The sequence below is a fragment of the Clarias gariepinus genome, chromosome 21, assembly GCF_024256425.1.
Source record: "Clarias gariepinus isolate MV-2021 ecotype Netherlands chromosome 21, CGAR_prim_01v2, whole genome shotgun sequence".
In the NCBI taxonomy this organism is placed as follows: Eukaryota; Metazoa; Chordata; class Actinopteri; order Siluriformes; family Clariidae; genus Clarias; species Clarias gariepinus.
In genome coordinates, this window is record NC_071120.1 from 2,095,539 (window position 1) to 2,112,500 (window position 16,962).

Genomic DNA, 16,962 nt, shown 5'->3' on the forward strand with positions numbered 1-16,962 from the left:
CTGCATCATATTCGTTAGCTTCTGGAGATGTCATCTCACACTCCAAACAGCTTCTCTTCGAGTCATCATGATCGCTGACGATGCGGTAAATTTCATTCGTCGTTTCGTCGTCATCATCCCATGCTTTCTGCTCCAAGTCCAGATAGTCGTCTAAGAGGTTGTCGTCGAGTTTGTATTTAGCCTCCCAGTCCTCGATGCCCATCCCTGAATCAACAGGCACAATGCTTACCTCAGCTCTGCCATCTGGGTGTCTTGTGTTGCAGGTAAGAACGGGACGCAGAGAAAGAATGCAAGGAAATAAAAATGCAAGGAAACAAAAGAGTTAAAGGCGAGGTAAAGGCTAAGCAAATCATGTTGGATAGAAAAGTAAAGAAAGAAAATGTAAATTTAAGCAAAGAAAAAAGTATAGAAGCACAAATAATGAAAATTGAAACAGAGAAAGAACATAAAACCTATTTTCAGCTAAAATTTTTGTTTCCAAAATTTAAAATAAATGTATTATTAATTATTATTATTAATTTTCATTATTGCTTGTAAAGAAAATACAAGCAATAATGAAAATTTGATGTGTATATTTTGATGTGTGAATTGATGTGTATATTATTTTTTTTCCTTCTATATTCCAAAAAGCATCTTCGATAAGCAAATAGTTTTACAGAATCACAATTTTTTTTTGTACTAAAATTTTTATTTACATTTGTTTCTACAAATAAAAAACAAATAGACTTTGTCCTTTCTTTTAATTTTTAAAGTATGCAAAATGTTGTTCAAAACATTAGAAAATAATAAAGAATGCTGTGATATTTCCCTTTTGATTGTGTTTTATCACTTTAAATTCACTTCGAGGCTAAAAATAAGGAAGCAGTATTGAGCGATCTGGATTTGTGACTAGCTGGTGGCATGAAGAGTGAGATTAAACATTAACGATCGCTCCTAAAACCCGTCACTCTGCTAATGCAAACCATCCTCGAGAGGCTGAAAAAAAATGAGATGCTTGAATTTAGGGATACTTTAAACCACTCAATGTTTATTTCTGTACATGTGCATGTTTTATAGTTTTGTTTTTTTTAACTAAGGGTTTGAGAATACACCTGAAACCCGTGGCTTTTTTAATCACATGTGAAATCATACATATTTTTTATTTCTATACTTTTATATTTCTAAACAAGAAAAAAAACTTTTAACTTATTTAAAATATTTTTACATGAATAAAAACTTTGTATTTTAGTGCCAATTATTAAAAATAAAAATAAAACCTGATTCCGTTTTGCGTATTTATTTTGAATTGAAAATCGCACCATACACCTACACAGATCCAAACCCTAATGTCTGCGGATGTGTTTTGTTTTCCTAACGAGTGGATTTCTCTTATGCTCAGTTCTCCTGTCTGTCTGTGGCGTGTCTGTGTGTCTCGTGTACCTCGGCCCTCTGCCTTCCCTGTAGTCCAGCTCATAGCTGTGTATCGACTCGGCCCCAGGCTCTCCGGAAGCGGGTTGTGGGCGCGACCTTCGGCTCATGGGGTACTGGTGGACGGAGGAGTTGGGCTGGGCCGTGGTGTGGTATCGCGGAGGACGGCTGTTGGTCTCGCTGCGGTAGTCGCTGTCTCTGTCGTCCACCGCGCTGTCGTGATCGTCTAGAGCTGGAGGCGACACACACAGACACGAGGAGGTCTAGCGTTTATCTCAGGCAGAACGATATGACACACTGATGGAGCAGATTGATGCTGATGAGTAGCACAGGCCACAGATGACATTTTAAATCTGACATTTTGTGTCACAGAAGTCAATGGTGTTTTAGTGAGCGCAGACTGAGTGATGGTGGAAGTGCCAAAAGTGAGGAGAACTCTGTGGCACTTTTTAAAGAAGGAAATGAGGAGAATGAGAGTGTGAAAGTTACAGGATGTTCACTACAGCCACAGACGTGGTGTTTCTCCCAAACTTGGGTGTAAAAGTAGACATGGATGGAGGTTATGATATATAAAATAATGACGTGCCAGTGGACGAGACATGGACACAGAGTCATGAACTACGTACTCTGCTGCTCGCCCCATCCGAAGTAAGTCCAGCCGCCTGGGTGTGTGAAGGAAAGTCACGTGAATAAAAACAGCACTCTAATGATGTGGGACATTATTATACATCTGGACAGATGGATCAACAGCTCAAACATATTCACTAAATTTCATTAATTTCAACTATAAACCAGGATTTAAGTACAGAGGCAAGAAAAAGTATGTGAACCTTTTGGAATTTCACAGTGTTCTGCATTAGTTTGTCATAAAAAATGTGTCTAAAGATCTTTCATGTCTTTATTGAAAACAACCATAAAAACCTCATAGTGTGTGTGGAAAAAGTGTGTGAATCCTTAAGTTAATAAACTCAGAAAAGATAAAGTCAGGTGTTAGCATAGCTGGAGTCCTGTTAAGGAAATGAGTTTGGAGGTGAGGACTAGAGCTACTTTAACTGATTATAAACCACTCAAACTTCTTGAGTTTGCTCCACACAAGAAGAATCCACTAATGTGAGCCACGACTCGTCAACAAGAGCTTTCAGAAGATCTGTGATCGAGAATTGTTGATTTACATAAAGCTGGAAGAGTTACAAAGTCACTTTAAAGACTTTAGAAATTCACCAGTCTACAGTTAGCCAAGTGGAGACACTTTGGGACTGAGGCTACTCTAACTGAAAGTGGGCGTCTATTCGAAATGGCACGAAAAGCCATAAAGGTAAAGACACAAGAGGTAAAGACACAACCCTGAGGGACAGCAAAAGATTTGAATGCGTCATTGGAACCGGCCAACATCTGCACGTTGCTGCACACCTGAAGTTTGTGAAAGACTACATCTGGTGTGAAAAGAACACTTCATGTCATCATGAAAACTTCATCCCAACGGTAAAGTATGGAGGAGGAAACATCATGATTTACTGTAGACCTGCACTGCTGCATCAGGGCGTGGCCAGCTTGCAGTCATATAGGGAAGATGAAATCACAAGTGTATCAAAAGATTCTTCAGGCTGATGTGAGAAGGTCTGTACATCAGCTGGAACTCTGTAGAAGTTTGGTGATGCAACAGAACAAAGACCCAAAACACCACAGCAAGTCCACAACAGAACGGCTTCAGTAGAACAAAATCCACCTTTTGGAGACACCGAGTCCAGACCTCAACTCAATAGAGATGAGACACCGAGTCAGTGGAATGACTGAAGAGACACACACATGAGACGTCCGGAGAATATGACGGAGCTAAAGCAGTTCTGTCAGGGAGAACGGACTAAAACTCCTCCTGAACCATGTGCAGGTCTGATCCACAACTACAGGACGTGTCTTGATGAGGTCATTGCTGCCAAGTGGGCGGGGTCAACCAGGTATTAATTCCAAGGGTTCACTTACTTTTTTCACTACTATTTTGAATGTCAAATAGACATGAAAGATCCGAATTATTTTGTTATTATTTTAGATCACATTATATTTGTTAATAATCTTGACTTATCTTAAAGTTGATAAAGATCAGATCACATTTTATGACCAATTAATGCAGAAAAACATGAAATTTCAAAAGGTTCACATATTTTTTTTCTGCTGTTTCCAACATGTTGTTAAAGATAACTGAGAAAGAGAAGGGGCATAAAAACTACTACTTATAGTCCAACACCGCCCTCTAGTGACTGCATAGAGAAATAAAATCTGGTTTCAGCAATAAACATCCAAAAGCAGCAGCTTAAAAATGTAACACTTAGCAGAATTAAAGCTAACATGCAGGCACACTGTACTCACAGCACTGCGAGGGGACGGAGGAGACCTGCATTCCTTGCGCTTCATCCTGCACACAAAAACATAAAAATACATATAAATAAATAACTTTAAAATGAATCTCTAATCAGTCTTATTTTTAAACAATCACAAAGCATAAAAAAACAGATTGGGTCAAATACAGGTGCATCTCGATAAATTAGAATATCATCATAAAGTTGATTTATTCCAGTAATGATTTATTCCAGTGAGTATTAAACTCATATTCTATAGATTCATTAAACACAGACTGATATATTTCAAGTGTTTATTTCTTTTAATTTTGATGATTATGGCTTACAGCTAATAAAAAACCCAAAATTCAATATCTCAGAAAATTAGAATATTACTTAAGCCCAATTGAAAAAAATATTTTTAACACAGAAATGTTGGACTACTGAACAGTGTGATCATGTTTGAGCACTCAGTATGTGAGGGCAATCAGTCTGTGTCTCTGCTGAGGTGTTACTGTATGGAAGCCTGGTGTTACTGTAACTCCAGCTCCAGTCCACTCCTTGTGAATCTCCCCAAATTCCTGATTGGGTTTAGTTTCACAATCCTCTCAAGGCTGTGATTATTTTTGTTGCTTGTGCACCTTTTTAACCACATTTTTGCCTTTCATTCATCTTTTCATTAATGTGCTTGGATGCAGCACTCTGTAAACAGCCAGCCCACTGAACCAGACTGAGAGACCATGTAAAGGCTCAGGGAACCTTTTTCCTCAATGTTATACTTTTCTGAGATACTGAATTCGGGTTTTCGTTAGCTATAAACCATGAATTAAAAAAAACTAACACTTAAAATATATCAGTCTCTGTGTAACAAACCTATAAATTATAAAAGCTTCACTTTTTGAATTGAATTACTGAAATAAATCACCTTTTTCTTTTTACAAAGATATTCTATTATATCGAGATCCACCTGCAGTAACTTAATCCGACGACACGGTGCAGTAAGTCAGAGGCAGCAGCAGATGGCGACAGAGAGCTGAGAACAAACTTTTTACTGTTAAAGGGAATTTTATACAAGACGTTTCGTAATTGAATTCATACTGACGTCTCTAAAAGGTCTCGTCTAGACCGTGGGCTGAAGGTATTAACCCGGACAGTAATGATCTAAACCACAGAGTGAGAAACTCAGACACCCCGAGGTTTTACTCCTGATGCAAAATGAGGATCAGGTGTCTCACAGCGCCTGTGTTTAATAGTGTTCTTATTGTTTTTACGTGTTTCTGTGTGTTCATAAATGCTTTGAGTGCTGATCGAAACACTTTTGGTGAAATTGGGTGGATGATCGTGTGAGGACTCTAACCCCTCTTTACCTCGTCGTGTGTGAGGACTCTAACCCCTCTTTACCTCGGTGTGTGTGAGGACCCCAACCCCTCTTTACCTCGTCGTGTGTGAGGACTCTAACCCCTCTTTACCTCGTCGTGTGTGAGAACACTAACCCCTCTTTACCTCGTGTGTGAGGACCCCAACTCCTCTTTACCTCGTGTGTGAGGACCCCAACCCCTCTTTACCTCGTCGTGTGTAAGGACCCTAACCCCTCTTTACCTCGTCGTGTGTGAGGACCCCAACCCCTCTTTACCTCGTGTGTGAGGACCCCAACTCCTCTTTACCTCGTGTGTGAGGACCCCAACCCCTCTTTACCTCGTCGGTGTGAGGACCCCAACCCCTCTTTACCTCGTCATGTGTGAGGACTCTAACCCCTCTTTACCTCGTCATGTGTGAGGACTCTAACCCCTCTTTACCTCGTCATGTGTGAGGACCCCAACCCCTCTTTACCTCGTCATGTGTGAGGACTCTAACCCCTCTTTACCTCGTCATGTGTGAGGACCCCAACTCCTCTTTACCTCGTCATGTGTGAGGACTCTAACCACTCTTTACCTCGTCGTGTGTGAGGACCCCAACTCCTCTTTACCTCGTCGTGTGTGAGGACCCTAACCCCTCTTTACCTCGTCGTGTGTGAGGACTCTAACCCCTCTTTACCTCGTTGTGTGTGAGGACCCTAACCCCTCTTTACCTCGTCGTGTATCCTCATGGTGTTGATGCGCTCCAGCTTCTTGGTCCAGTACTGAGCTTCCTCCTCCGGAATGTCTATAAAAACAACAGAACTCTATAATAAGCATGTAAAAGCCAGAGCGCGCAGTAGAGACGGCTCCATCGACCCTCTTCTCTCTTGTTCTTGCTCGCCAGCCCACACGCCAAGCTCACTCTACACTTTATCTGTTCTAACTATTAAATATGACACGAGCAGAAAAGTTTCTTTAGGTCACATCTCAGGTTAGTTTTTTTATTATGATAAACATAAAAGACGAACAGAGTTCAGACTCTCTCTGTCCTCACCAAAGGGAAGCTCGAAGCGCGTGTCCAGCAGGACCCGGTGAGGAGTCGGGTTCTTGGTGCCGTAGATCTCATCGGCCTTCATTAGAACCTCAGAGTCCAGAGAGATCCACTCACCCGGGCCCTCCTGCAGGAGACAGAGAGACAGAGAGAGGGAGGAAGAGACAAAAATAACAAACACAATCGACAAGGAGCTGCATTATTAATGACAACATGTTTACATCTCATATTCTAAACTCGAATAACCTCTGAATTAAAACACACACACACCTCTTGTTTTTTTCTGCAGTATTAAACACAAAAATGTCCACAAGTCAGTGTTTTAAATGTTAAATATGATCAGAATGTGGTAATTATTATAATAACCAGGGTGTGATGCTGTTATTAATTATTATCAGGTTGAACAAGACCAGTTACTTTAATAAATGATTTTTCCTCCTGCAGCGAAATCTTCACCTTCCTCACATTCCCTTCGGTTTGATTATGGCACGCTGTATGTCTGACTGTAGGGACGGGTTTAATTCGCTGATATGCAGTGATTAATTTCCTGATTCCAAATAGTTTAGTCTCTGTGTCATCAGACCAGAGGGTTTTGTTTCTCATGGTGTCTGAGAGTCCTTCGGGTGCTTTTTGGTAAACTCCCAGCATTCTGTGATGAGCCTTTTAGTGAGGAATGGGTCTCATTTATAGTGACCCTGGGGTGTAGTGACCAAGGCCCTTAATCCCTGATTACTGAGTTTTGGCTGAGTAAGACAGTTTGTGGTCTTGGGAACTTTCAATGCTGCAGAAGTTTTCTTGTACACTTCCCCAGATCTGTGTCTGGACTTAATGCTGTGTCGCAGATCCACAGATACTCCTCTCAACCAATCCATTGTGAGACCTCATAAAGTGTGTCCTCCTCATTACGTCCAGTCAGTTAGTCACAGGTGGTCTCCAATCACGTTGTAGAAACATCTCAAGGACCACTGGTGAAGTAAAGTTGGATGCACCAAAGCTCAACTGCTGGTGTCATAACAAAGGGTGTGAAGACTTATGTAAATTGCATATTTCAGGCTTTATTTTTTTAGTAAATTAATAAAACACTCCAAACACGAGTGTTGTGTGTAGAATTATGATAAATTTAAATCCATTTCAAGTAAGGAAATTTCAAGAAAGAGTCTGAGAACTTTCCCTATCCAAATAACAAGCCATGGAGGAGTGTGTGTGCATCTGTCACTACACACATTCATTATCGGCCAGTGTCTGTGTTTCCAGCTCCTCGGAAAACCACAGCTTCTGTAGAAGCTTGTTAGAAATGACCCTACTTCCCGGAAGTGGCTCGTATTCCAAAACACTCTTAAACCAAATGTAATTTTCCCATAAGAAATAATATAACTCAAAATATTCGTTCCACAGCCCAAAGAAATAAATACATAAAAATAAAACCGACAGATAAGTGTTACTGTTTGTGTGTGTGTGTGTGTGTGTGTGTGTGTGTATATGTGAATCTAAAGTAAGCTCCCCCTCTCCCCCTTCTCGTCTTACACAGGTACCCTTTCTCCACTCTTTACACACACGCGCGCACACAACGAAAAAAAAAAACAAGAAATCTCTTTAATGACACTCGATTGAGCGACACACTAATGGAATCACTGCTGTAAAGTAAAAATAAAATGAATTAACCTGAACTTTACCTTTGAAAAGAATCTCAACAGAGCAGTGTTTCTGTATAGAGTCGAGAGAAAGAGTGTGTGTGTGGTCTGTGAATGCGAAAGTAGGAGGGGTCTGTGTGTGTGTGTGTGTGTGGGGGTGTGTGTGGCACGGTGTCCAATGACGTAAGCGAACACAGACACAGAGCAGGCTGAGACCTGAGCAGAGGGAGAAAGTGGATCTTTAACCTCTTTAATGAGACTTGCTTTTGCTTTACATGTGCACTGTACACACACGCATACAAACACAAAATAAAATATGTTTCACACACACACATGGTCACAGTGTTATAGTAAACAGTACACACTTGCACGGATGTTGATTATATCAGTGAGAGACGCGCACTAAGACCCAGCGGAGGAGATGATTACTCACAATTCCGCATCACAAGAGAGAGAGAAAAACCATTGACTCAGTTGTGATCACGTGACGCTCGGCGTCAAAACAAGAAGCGCATGCGTGATACATGATACTCGGTGCTCGTAAACCAAGATTTTCCAAGTCAAAATTTATTAAAAATCTTTGCTCGTCTTGCGGAACACTTGCAAACCGCATTACTCACAATCCAAGGTTTTACTGTATGTCTCATCTTAAGGTTCATGGTAAGTTTTAAAAGAGTGGAAGTTGGAGAACCACTGAATGGGCCGGTCATGGACATGAGAACCGTTGCTGGATTCTAGCATGCAACGTCTACAACCTGTTTCACTCCAAGCCGACCTTCACCCCTGAGGCAGGCCATGGGAAAGGGTTCAGCATGTGAGGGTTCAGAGTGAGCTCTTTGGATGTTGGACTGGGGTTCTGCCACTCCTAACTCCACTCCACCAAACTGTAAACCCCAGCATGACATCACCACAACATGCAGAGACACACTCATACAAAGTCCACACCTTGCACTTTTCCACTGTGTGAAGAAGTAGGGCAGTCGTGGCTCAAGTGGTTGAGGCTGTGGGTTACTGGGTTGCTGATCAGAAGATTAGGGTTCAAGACCTTAATGCTCCAGGGGGCGCTGCATCCTGTCTGACCCTGCGCTCTGACCGCAGCTTCACAACTGGGGCATGTGTAAATAAACCATTTTACTGTGCTGTAAGCTACATGTGGTCACTGAATCTTAACTTCTCCTAAATGCTAAAGGTCTGAGACCTGGGAATACATTCTATGCTTTGATATTGTGTTTTGATCACGGAGAGCATTCTGTTTCTTCTGTCTTTAAGACCGACCTCTGACCCCTCTGTCTTCTGATCACCTGCCTGACCCTGCACTGCCCCCCCAATGGTGTTAAAGTAACAGTCGGAGCTGACTACCTGATGGATTGGATAAAGTGTGACCGGTGGACATGGTAACCTGCGGCGGAACAACACGCAAATCAACACAGCACCGGGTTTTCCACATTCGTACACACGGAGGTGTGAATGCAAACAGGTGAGTGTGTGTATATGTGTATTAGCAGCAGTGATTTGCCTCACACAAATCACACACACACACACACACACACACACTTGCGGTAGGATGTGTAGCGCTCAGTTCTAACCCCTAATGATGGCGTGTGGTCGCTTGGTCTGATTGGCCCGGGCGTGTGCTCTCACCTCGTCTGATTGGTGGATGGTGTTGAGGGGGATCCACGCTGTTCCCACCAAGGTGTCCCAGATCAGACCTTTGTTCCAGAGCTCCACCACCAGCCCCAGATCCAGACGGTTAATCTCACTGAAGAAAAACACAGGGAGAGAGAGAGAGAAAGAGAGAAAGAGAGAGCGAGGGAGAGAGTCGTCTTTATCTTCACATCTGTATGTGCATGCTGAAACCTTTACAGTACAGCAGGGTTTATAAAACCCCCCTCGTAATGTAAAGAATGTAAAGAATAAAACATTCCTGACATGTTCGATTAATTAATCTCTGTTTAATTCTCAGGGGATGAACACTGACACGTCCAATCGTTTCTCGAATCCGGCGCTGCTGAGGTTCAGGTTTAGGTTTAAAACCGCAACCCCGAGTTCTTTTTTTAATGTGATACAGTGATAGCGTCATTAATCCTAATAGCCGAGAGCGACAGAGTGAAGTGACGTGAAGTGGACCTGACACTCGGAGCGTCCTCTCATCTGCATATTCATACCTCGGTTAAAAGCTCATCTGCATATTCATGCGCTCGTTCACTTCCTCCCTCGGCGACGGGGACGAGTTTTTAAGCAGCTCGGGGAGGGCTCTGTAATAACCACCTTTTGAGACGGACGAGACCTGACGAGACTAATGAATGAATGGGCTGCGCTCGTTACCGGGACTCGTTAGGAGTCGAGGGGGATAAGTGAGTGGAATTGGATAACGAGGCGCCCGTGTCAAAGGTTTCAGGTAATTAAAGGCAGTTTAAGCATCGGCTATCAGAGTGAGCGTGAACATGTGTGAATATGTGTGTGTCTGTGAGTGTGTGTTTGAGTTGGAGCTATGAAGCACCGACCTTCAGGGGGAGCTGCTGAGTCTCGGCGCTCTCACCATCGTCAGAACACAAACTCGTAATATTTGCACATTTTTGTTTTAAAAAAAATGTCCTGTCCGCTTTACATTGATGTAAATACTGAGTGTTAAATAAAACTGAACATCTTCACTGAGTTTCATTTACTTCATCACTCCTCATTACATAACACTAAGTCAATCAATAATTAAAAACAATTATGAACTGAACTGATATAAACTGTTTTTCCTCTCTATTACATGTTGCACTTTAACTCTTTGAGAACCATGGCTTATCTTTATATCCGCTCTCACATGCACACACACACACACACACACACACACCCTAAGTAACCGATTTGCTTATCCCACTGACACAAAAACACATGCAAAGTCACTCAAGTGCAAGGAAAGACCTCTCAGCTATGAACTCTCTCTCTCTCACACACACACACACACACACACACACACACACCCTCTCTCTCGCTCCCTCTCTATACACATATACACAAATTTATTCATTTCTGATCGCATAATTCAGTTTTTAAAAAATCACATTACATAATTTCATTAAGTTCCTGTGTGCTGTAAAGCCGAGCCCCTGCAGTACCAGTGTTGGCCACTGGGGGCAGAGACACACACTCTTTTAACAAACCACTGTATTGTGAAGCGTACACACACACACACACACACATATACACACATATAGAATCAGACTGCCAAAACTCTGGAACAGGGATATATGTGTGTGTGTGTGTGTGTGTGTGTGTGTGTGTGTGTTAACAATATTAAATGAGTCCTCCCATCAATTATGTTTATCGTGTAAACATCTGTTCGGCTCAATCCATCTGTTAAAAAACAAACAGTTCGAGTGATGAAGCTGAATGCTGTGTGTGTGTGTGTGTGTGTGTGTGTGTGTGATGAAAATGCGACAGTGCTGTAGAAGCCCATGTGTCTCAGCTAACTGGGCAGACGTGGCGCTCGGGCGTTCTCCTGTCTCTCTTCATACTTTTCATTATCCCGCAATCTCGCTCACTTCCTCTGCGTGTGTGTGTGTGTGTGTGTGTGTGTATGTGTGTGTGTGTGTAATTTATCCATCCATCTGCAGCTCTCTCTCTCTCTCACTCACACACACATACACACACACTGTCTCTCTAATCTCCTCAGGGTTTAACCTGCTGATGAGTGGACGACACATCGCTCTAATCCAGCACACAGGATCTTCCCATCACACACACACACACACACACACGTAGAGAGCTTAACCCTCAATCCCTTGTTATATGAGGAGCAGGTCCTCCTCGTGCTGGTCTCTGTACTGAAGCCCGTAATCACGCCGACACACACACACACACACACACACAGAGCCTTCTCTAGCAGGTTTATATTAATGTGCTGGCTCTGATACGCTATGGTTGCCATAGTAACAGCTCCTGGGCTGAGACTTGCCCGTTGGTAATAAACAGGTGTTTGGAGACGTTTCCCTGGGACGAGGACGTGGTCACATGACACAGGGAAGGAGTCTCCAGTGTCAGGGCTCAGGAACGGTCAGGGGGAACGCTTCTACACTACTACACACACACACACACACACACACAACTATAAACACACACTGAGTTACACAACTGCAGTACACATGACAGTCTGGTGTGTGCAGACGCTCACTGTACTGTTTATAGGTCACTAAATAACACACACACACACCACACACACACATTTAAGGATTGTGCATGTGTGTGTGTGTGATGGTGCGCATGTGTGTGTGTCTGTGTGTGGCTAACAATACCCAGACAAATCTAGTCTAGTTCCAGTTTTTTGGGAAAACAGCAGCACAAAAGCCAGCAGTGATTCAGTCTGGAAATGATTTCAAACAGAAGCAGATACACACACACACACTCACACACACACACACACACACAGCTACACACACTCACACACACACACTCTCATGTGTATAACATCAAAGGCTTTTGAATTCTCCCTTCCTCTTTTATGGTTATTAACCCTTCTTAGTCCAAAAGATTTGGACCTGTCAGTCAAACTATAGGGGGCGTGGCCTCTTCTCTGAGACTGTCAGATGACAGCCCACACCTCCTTCATTGTTACTGACAGACGTAGAGACCACACCCCCTTCACTGTGACTAAGGCTCCACAGGCCACACCTCCTTCAATATGACTCTCAAATCCACAGACCACACCCCCTTTCACTAAGACTGACAGGTCCGCAGATGCAGGTCCACAGGCCACGCCCTCTTCATTTTGATCGACAGGTGTATAGAAGCCACACCCCCTTTACCAAGACTGACAGGTCAACAGGCCACACCGCTTTCAATATGGCGGACAGGTCTGCAAGCCACATCCTTTTACTGTGATTGACATGTAGAGGCCACACCCCTTTCACTGTGAAGGGTGTGGTCTATACATTTGTTTATCCCACTGAAGGGGACGTGGCAGATACAGCTGTCCATTACATCGAAGGGGGGCGTGGACTGTACGTGTGTCAGTTACATTGAAGAGGGTGTGGTCTTTAAATTTGTCAGTCATACTGAAGGGGGCGTGGCCTGTACATCTGTCAGTGATTCCTTGTAAACAAAATAATGCGTCCACGTTGCGTAAACAATGACAGGAAATGCATCAAACCATTAGAGCCTCATCCTATTTCACGACACTGAACACACCTGAGTGACAGCAGTGTGTGTGTGTGTGTGTGTGTGTGTGTGTGTGTGTGTGTGTGTGTGTGTGTGGTTAAACACTCACAACATGAAGTCCTGTTCCCAGCATGGTTGGTCTCCGCGCACTGTGATGGTCGTGCTCTTAACATTCTGAACCTTCAGGGTCACATAGACATTTAACTGATCTGTAACACACACACACACACACACACACACACTTTATTACCTTTATTTTCGACTTGGACACACACACTTTTCCCCTGATACAGTGTGTGATCTTGTATTCAGTGAAACACATCACTCAGAAGTGTTTGCTCCGACGTGTAGCTCGTCCACAGGGGGGCGCTCACCAAAGGGAGAAAGACATGCTGTGATAGACGTGTGTTCGCTTGCACTTGTGGTCAAAGGGCTCGGGCCACGCCCTCGGCCTAAGGTTCCTAACCCCCGGGTCAGGGTGTGGTCACGCCCTCGGTGTGTTTGAGGAGCTTTTCATCAGCGTCGTCCTTTCAACTTCAATATGAGTGTGTACGGCGAGATGCGCTTCATCGGGGTGTCAGTTCATCTCAGGGAGGTGGGAGGAAACCGGAGAGCGTAGAGTACAGAGTATAGAGTAACTATAGACGTGTGTGTGTGTGTGTGTGTGTGTGTGTGTGTGTGTGTGTGTTCATGCCTTTATGTAAATGTTATTTCTGCAGAGACACACGGGAGGTTTAAATGTGCTGTCGCAGGTCAGGACGAGCAGCCGTGATTAAATACAGATCTGAAATGTCACAAGTGCACCGTCTCCTGCTACGGCAGAGCGCAGAGACACAAAGCCAGAAACGGGGACACAGCGCTTCAGAGGAGAAGACGGCATCAGACACGCCCATTTGTGAGTGTGTGTGTGTGTGTGTGTGTTTGTGTCTGTGTGCTCAGGGTCGTCATGTCAGCCTGACACTCCACATTTCTCTCTGCTTCTACTATTATCATTAATATTATTATTATTAATATTATTATCTTCATCTCACACTAATCCTCTCCTCCACTCTCACCACAGAGGAGTGTCTCAGAGTGTGTGTGTGTGTGTGTGTGTGTGTGTGTCATTTAGATCCCGTCTTTAAAATGTAATCCCGGTTTTATTAGACTTCACTCCATCTCTCTTCTTCTTCACACTCCTGCTGAGGACCTGGCCAGACCGACACGACCCACACACACACACTCACACACACACACACACTCATACACACACTCGCACACCTCTAAAAAGCACTCAGTCCTGATGGAGCCCCTTGAATGACGAGTGGAGCTTAAATTGAAGATGAGAGAGATGGTGAGGTGTAGAAGACAAATCAAAGATGTGAAAGAGACTCTGTGTGTGTGTGTGTGTGTGTGTGTCTGAGAGAGAGAGAGAGACGAAGGAGCAGACCTTTAGAAGAGACGGCATCAGGATCTGAAACTGAAATGTGATATTATAAAACAACGTGATGTGACTGTAAGGTGTTACAGAGTGTTATAAGACGCTTTTTAATACATCAGGACACCTGGACCTGGAGTTAGATCACTTTTTTATGCATGGAAGATAGCGTAAGCGTGACGTTCATGTGTATCCTGTCGTGGGGACGTGACCCTCGCTTCCCGGCGTCCGTCTGCGGCTCCTGACGGAAGTCTACAGTCACACATTAACCGTGGGGTTGAAAACATTCGACCAGGACCGCGCAGCCGTGACGCGCAAACACACAGGGCGGGTCTGTCTCAGACGCACTGATGTGTGAACACTTCCCTGTGTGGAGACACCGACGGGAGGGGACATTTTTTTCAGTTGTATGCTGTTGGTTTGTACTTGAGGTAGTAAGAAAAAAAAAACGCAGTTCCTTTATGATCCTCGTAACACAGATGGAATCACCGCCAGAGTATCGTGAGAACGTCGTATCGCGTAACCTCCCGTCTCTAGTCATAAACACTGAATTAAAGAGTTTTAATTAATGTCATAGAAATTGAAAAGGGGAAAAAAACACATAATCACCTTACAGACGCAAATCTAATTACGCTAACGAGCCGGCACATAAACGAGGGGGATTATAGCCCTTAACGAGCTGTTAGACTCGGCTTATTGAAAGGAAACATGGCCCCACTGAGAGAGAGAGAGAGAGAGAGAGAGGGAGAGAGAGGGAGAGAGAGAGAGAGAGAGAGAGAGAGAGAGGGAGAGAGAAAGAGAGAGAGAGAGAGAGAGAGGGAGGTTTTCAATTTAAACAATAGAGAGGATTATAAAAGTGAAGAAAATCCAACCAGGACTTCGGAGAAAGGTTGCCTGCAGGTAGCTGCTTCTGAATTTTCTTTTTCTTCGCTCTTTTATTTTTTAATTTCGGGACACTTCTGAGATAATCTGTGTGACTCACCGGACGTGAAAAAAACAAACCCCAAAAAATCACACACGGTGACGTTCACACGGCAGGACAATAATCGCACTCGTTTTTCTTCTTTCCCTCTTTTTTTTGTACACGGGGTGTTTTTGCAATGCAAACGACAAGTGACCGAATCTGATTTGTTTGCTCGGAATCTTGTCAGATTTGCTGGTGAAGCCTTGTACGTCGCCATGGTAACAGCACAGGCACGTGTATCGCAAGTGGTTCTGGTCAGAAAGTTCACCAAGATGGACGCTCTGTGGATTGAAGCTATGGAGTTCCTTTAAAAGCAGGCAGAAGGTTGAGTCATCAGACTAAACTGTGGGGAAAGATCAAACCCCTGAAGATCAAACCTCTAAAGATCAAACCCCTGAAGATCAAACCCCTAAAGATCAAACCTCTCCACACCTCGAGAAGTGTCCAGAGCTTGCTGGTTCAGGGTGTGTGTGCATACCTGTGAGAGATTACGTGATGGAGTGCTGGAACATGGAGTTCCTGGTGGACAGTCTGGTGCATACGGTTCCTGGGTCTACGACCTCTAGGGTGAGGTTCTGGTCGTACGGATTTTCTGGCAGAGCAGGAGGTTTAAAAGAACACTGTGTGACAGAATACAGCACGGTTCCTGCAGGACACCATCCTTCACTCTTAATAAGAGACGCCAATTTCCCATTTTTGTGGCGTGAGTTTAGACCAAGTGGGCAGGTCCTACGTCCAGTGGTGGAGGGACATCAGATGATACTGGTCCTGGATGTGACAGGAGAGCCTGTGAGGGTTTCTGGGTCATTACATCGTCCTGGTTGAGAGTTTCTTATTGTCTCTGATTAATAACCATGAGCGGTCACTTGCTCGTACACACTGGCTCATGCCATCTAAACTACTCGTCTACTGCAGTTGAATCTCCAGAGAGAGAGCATTCTGGGGAAACTGAGGGACCTGAGAGACCTGAGGACCTAGGAAGGGTGTCATGAGTGGTTGAGTGGTGGAGTGAGGTTTCCTCCATAATCTTGTTGACTTGTTGACACCTGGTCTGTACAAGAGCCTGAAGAATAAAGCTCCACAGGGGTTCAGACACTCGGCTCATTCTAACCAGTGATGTCGCTCTTCCAGGCTGAGCTTCACCGCCAGACCCTATCAGTTCCCTACATCACAGTTTAGTTCGGACGGCGTACACTTCTTCGGGTAGAAGTACACTTGATGGAGCTCAGGTTTATCTCCAAGTCTTTGAGACAGGACATGTCCCACCAGATTTTGAGACATCTACTTCTACAGTCAGTGGTTTGATGGGTGTGGGTGCTTCAAAATTTCTCCAATTGTCTTGGTCTTTGAAAGACTTCCATGAAGCTGCTGCAGGATGATGCCAGTCGTCTCACTGGCACCAGAGAGTGCTGAGGGCTTTGTCCTTGGGCAAGGAGGCCAATCTGGAGACTTTTTTAAATATTAAGCACCACAAGTCAGCGTTTCCTCATCGGCGGTGGTGTTTCAGAGTTACGTTGACTTGACAGCGCCGTGGGAACTCCTACATCACCTCCGGTTTCCCTTCATGACTCTCACTGTCATGACACTCAGCCGTGTGAACAGCACAGACGTGTTCGTGGAGCTGAGACACACGTGTAGTTTTCACACTAAAACACATCGGACATGAAATCACGTCCG

General features: G+C 44.0%; 1 protein-coding gene across 1 annotated transcript in view; it reads right to left on the bottom strand.

Moving 5' to 3' along the window:
• The window catches only part of LOC128509559 (protein unc-13 homolog A), a 91,501-nt gene that overhangs the window by 67,774 nt on the left and 6,765 nt on the right, over positions 1-16,962 (bottom strand). The window contains exons 3-9 of the mRNA XM_053481335.1: positions 13,014-13,113; positions 9,401-9,518; positions 6,132-6,255; positions 5,809-5,882; positions 3,772-3,817; positions 2,034-2,069; positions 1,420-1,639 (exon numbers count right to left, since the gene is read on the bottom strand). Coding sequence (XP_053337310.1) covers positions 1,420-1,639; positions 2,034-2,069; positions 3,772-3,817; positions 5,809-5,882; positions 6,132-6,255; positions 9,401-9,518; positions 13,014-13,113 — 718 coding nt within the window. The remainder of the gene's footprint in view (positions 1-1,419; positions 1,640-2,033; positions 2,070-3,771; positions 3,818-5,808; positions 5,883-6,131; positions 6,256-9,400; positions 9,519-13,013; positions 13,114-16,962) is intronic.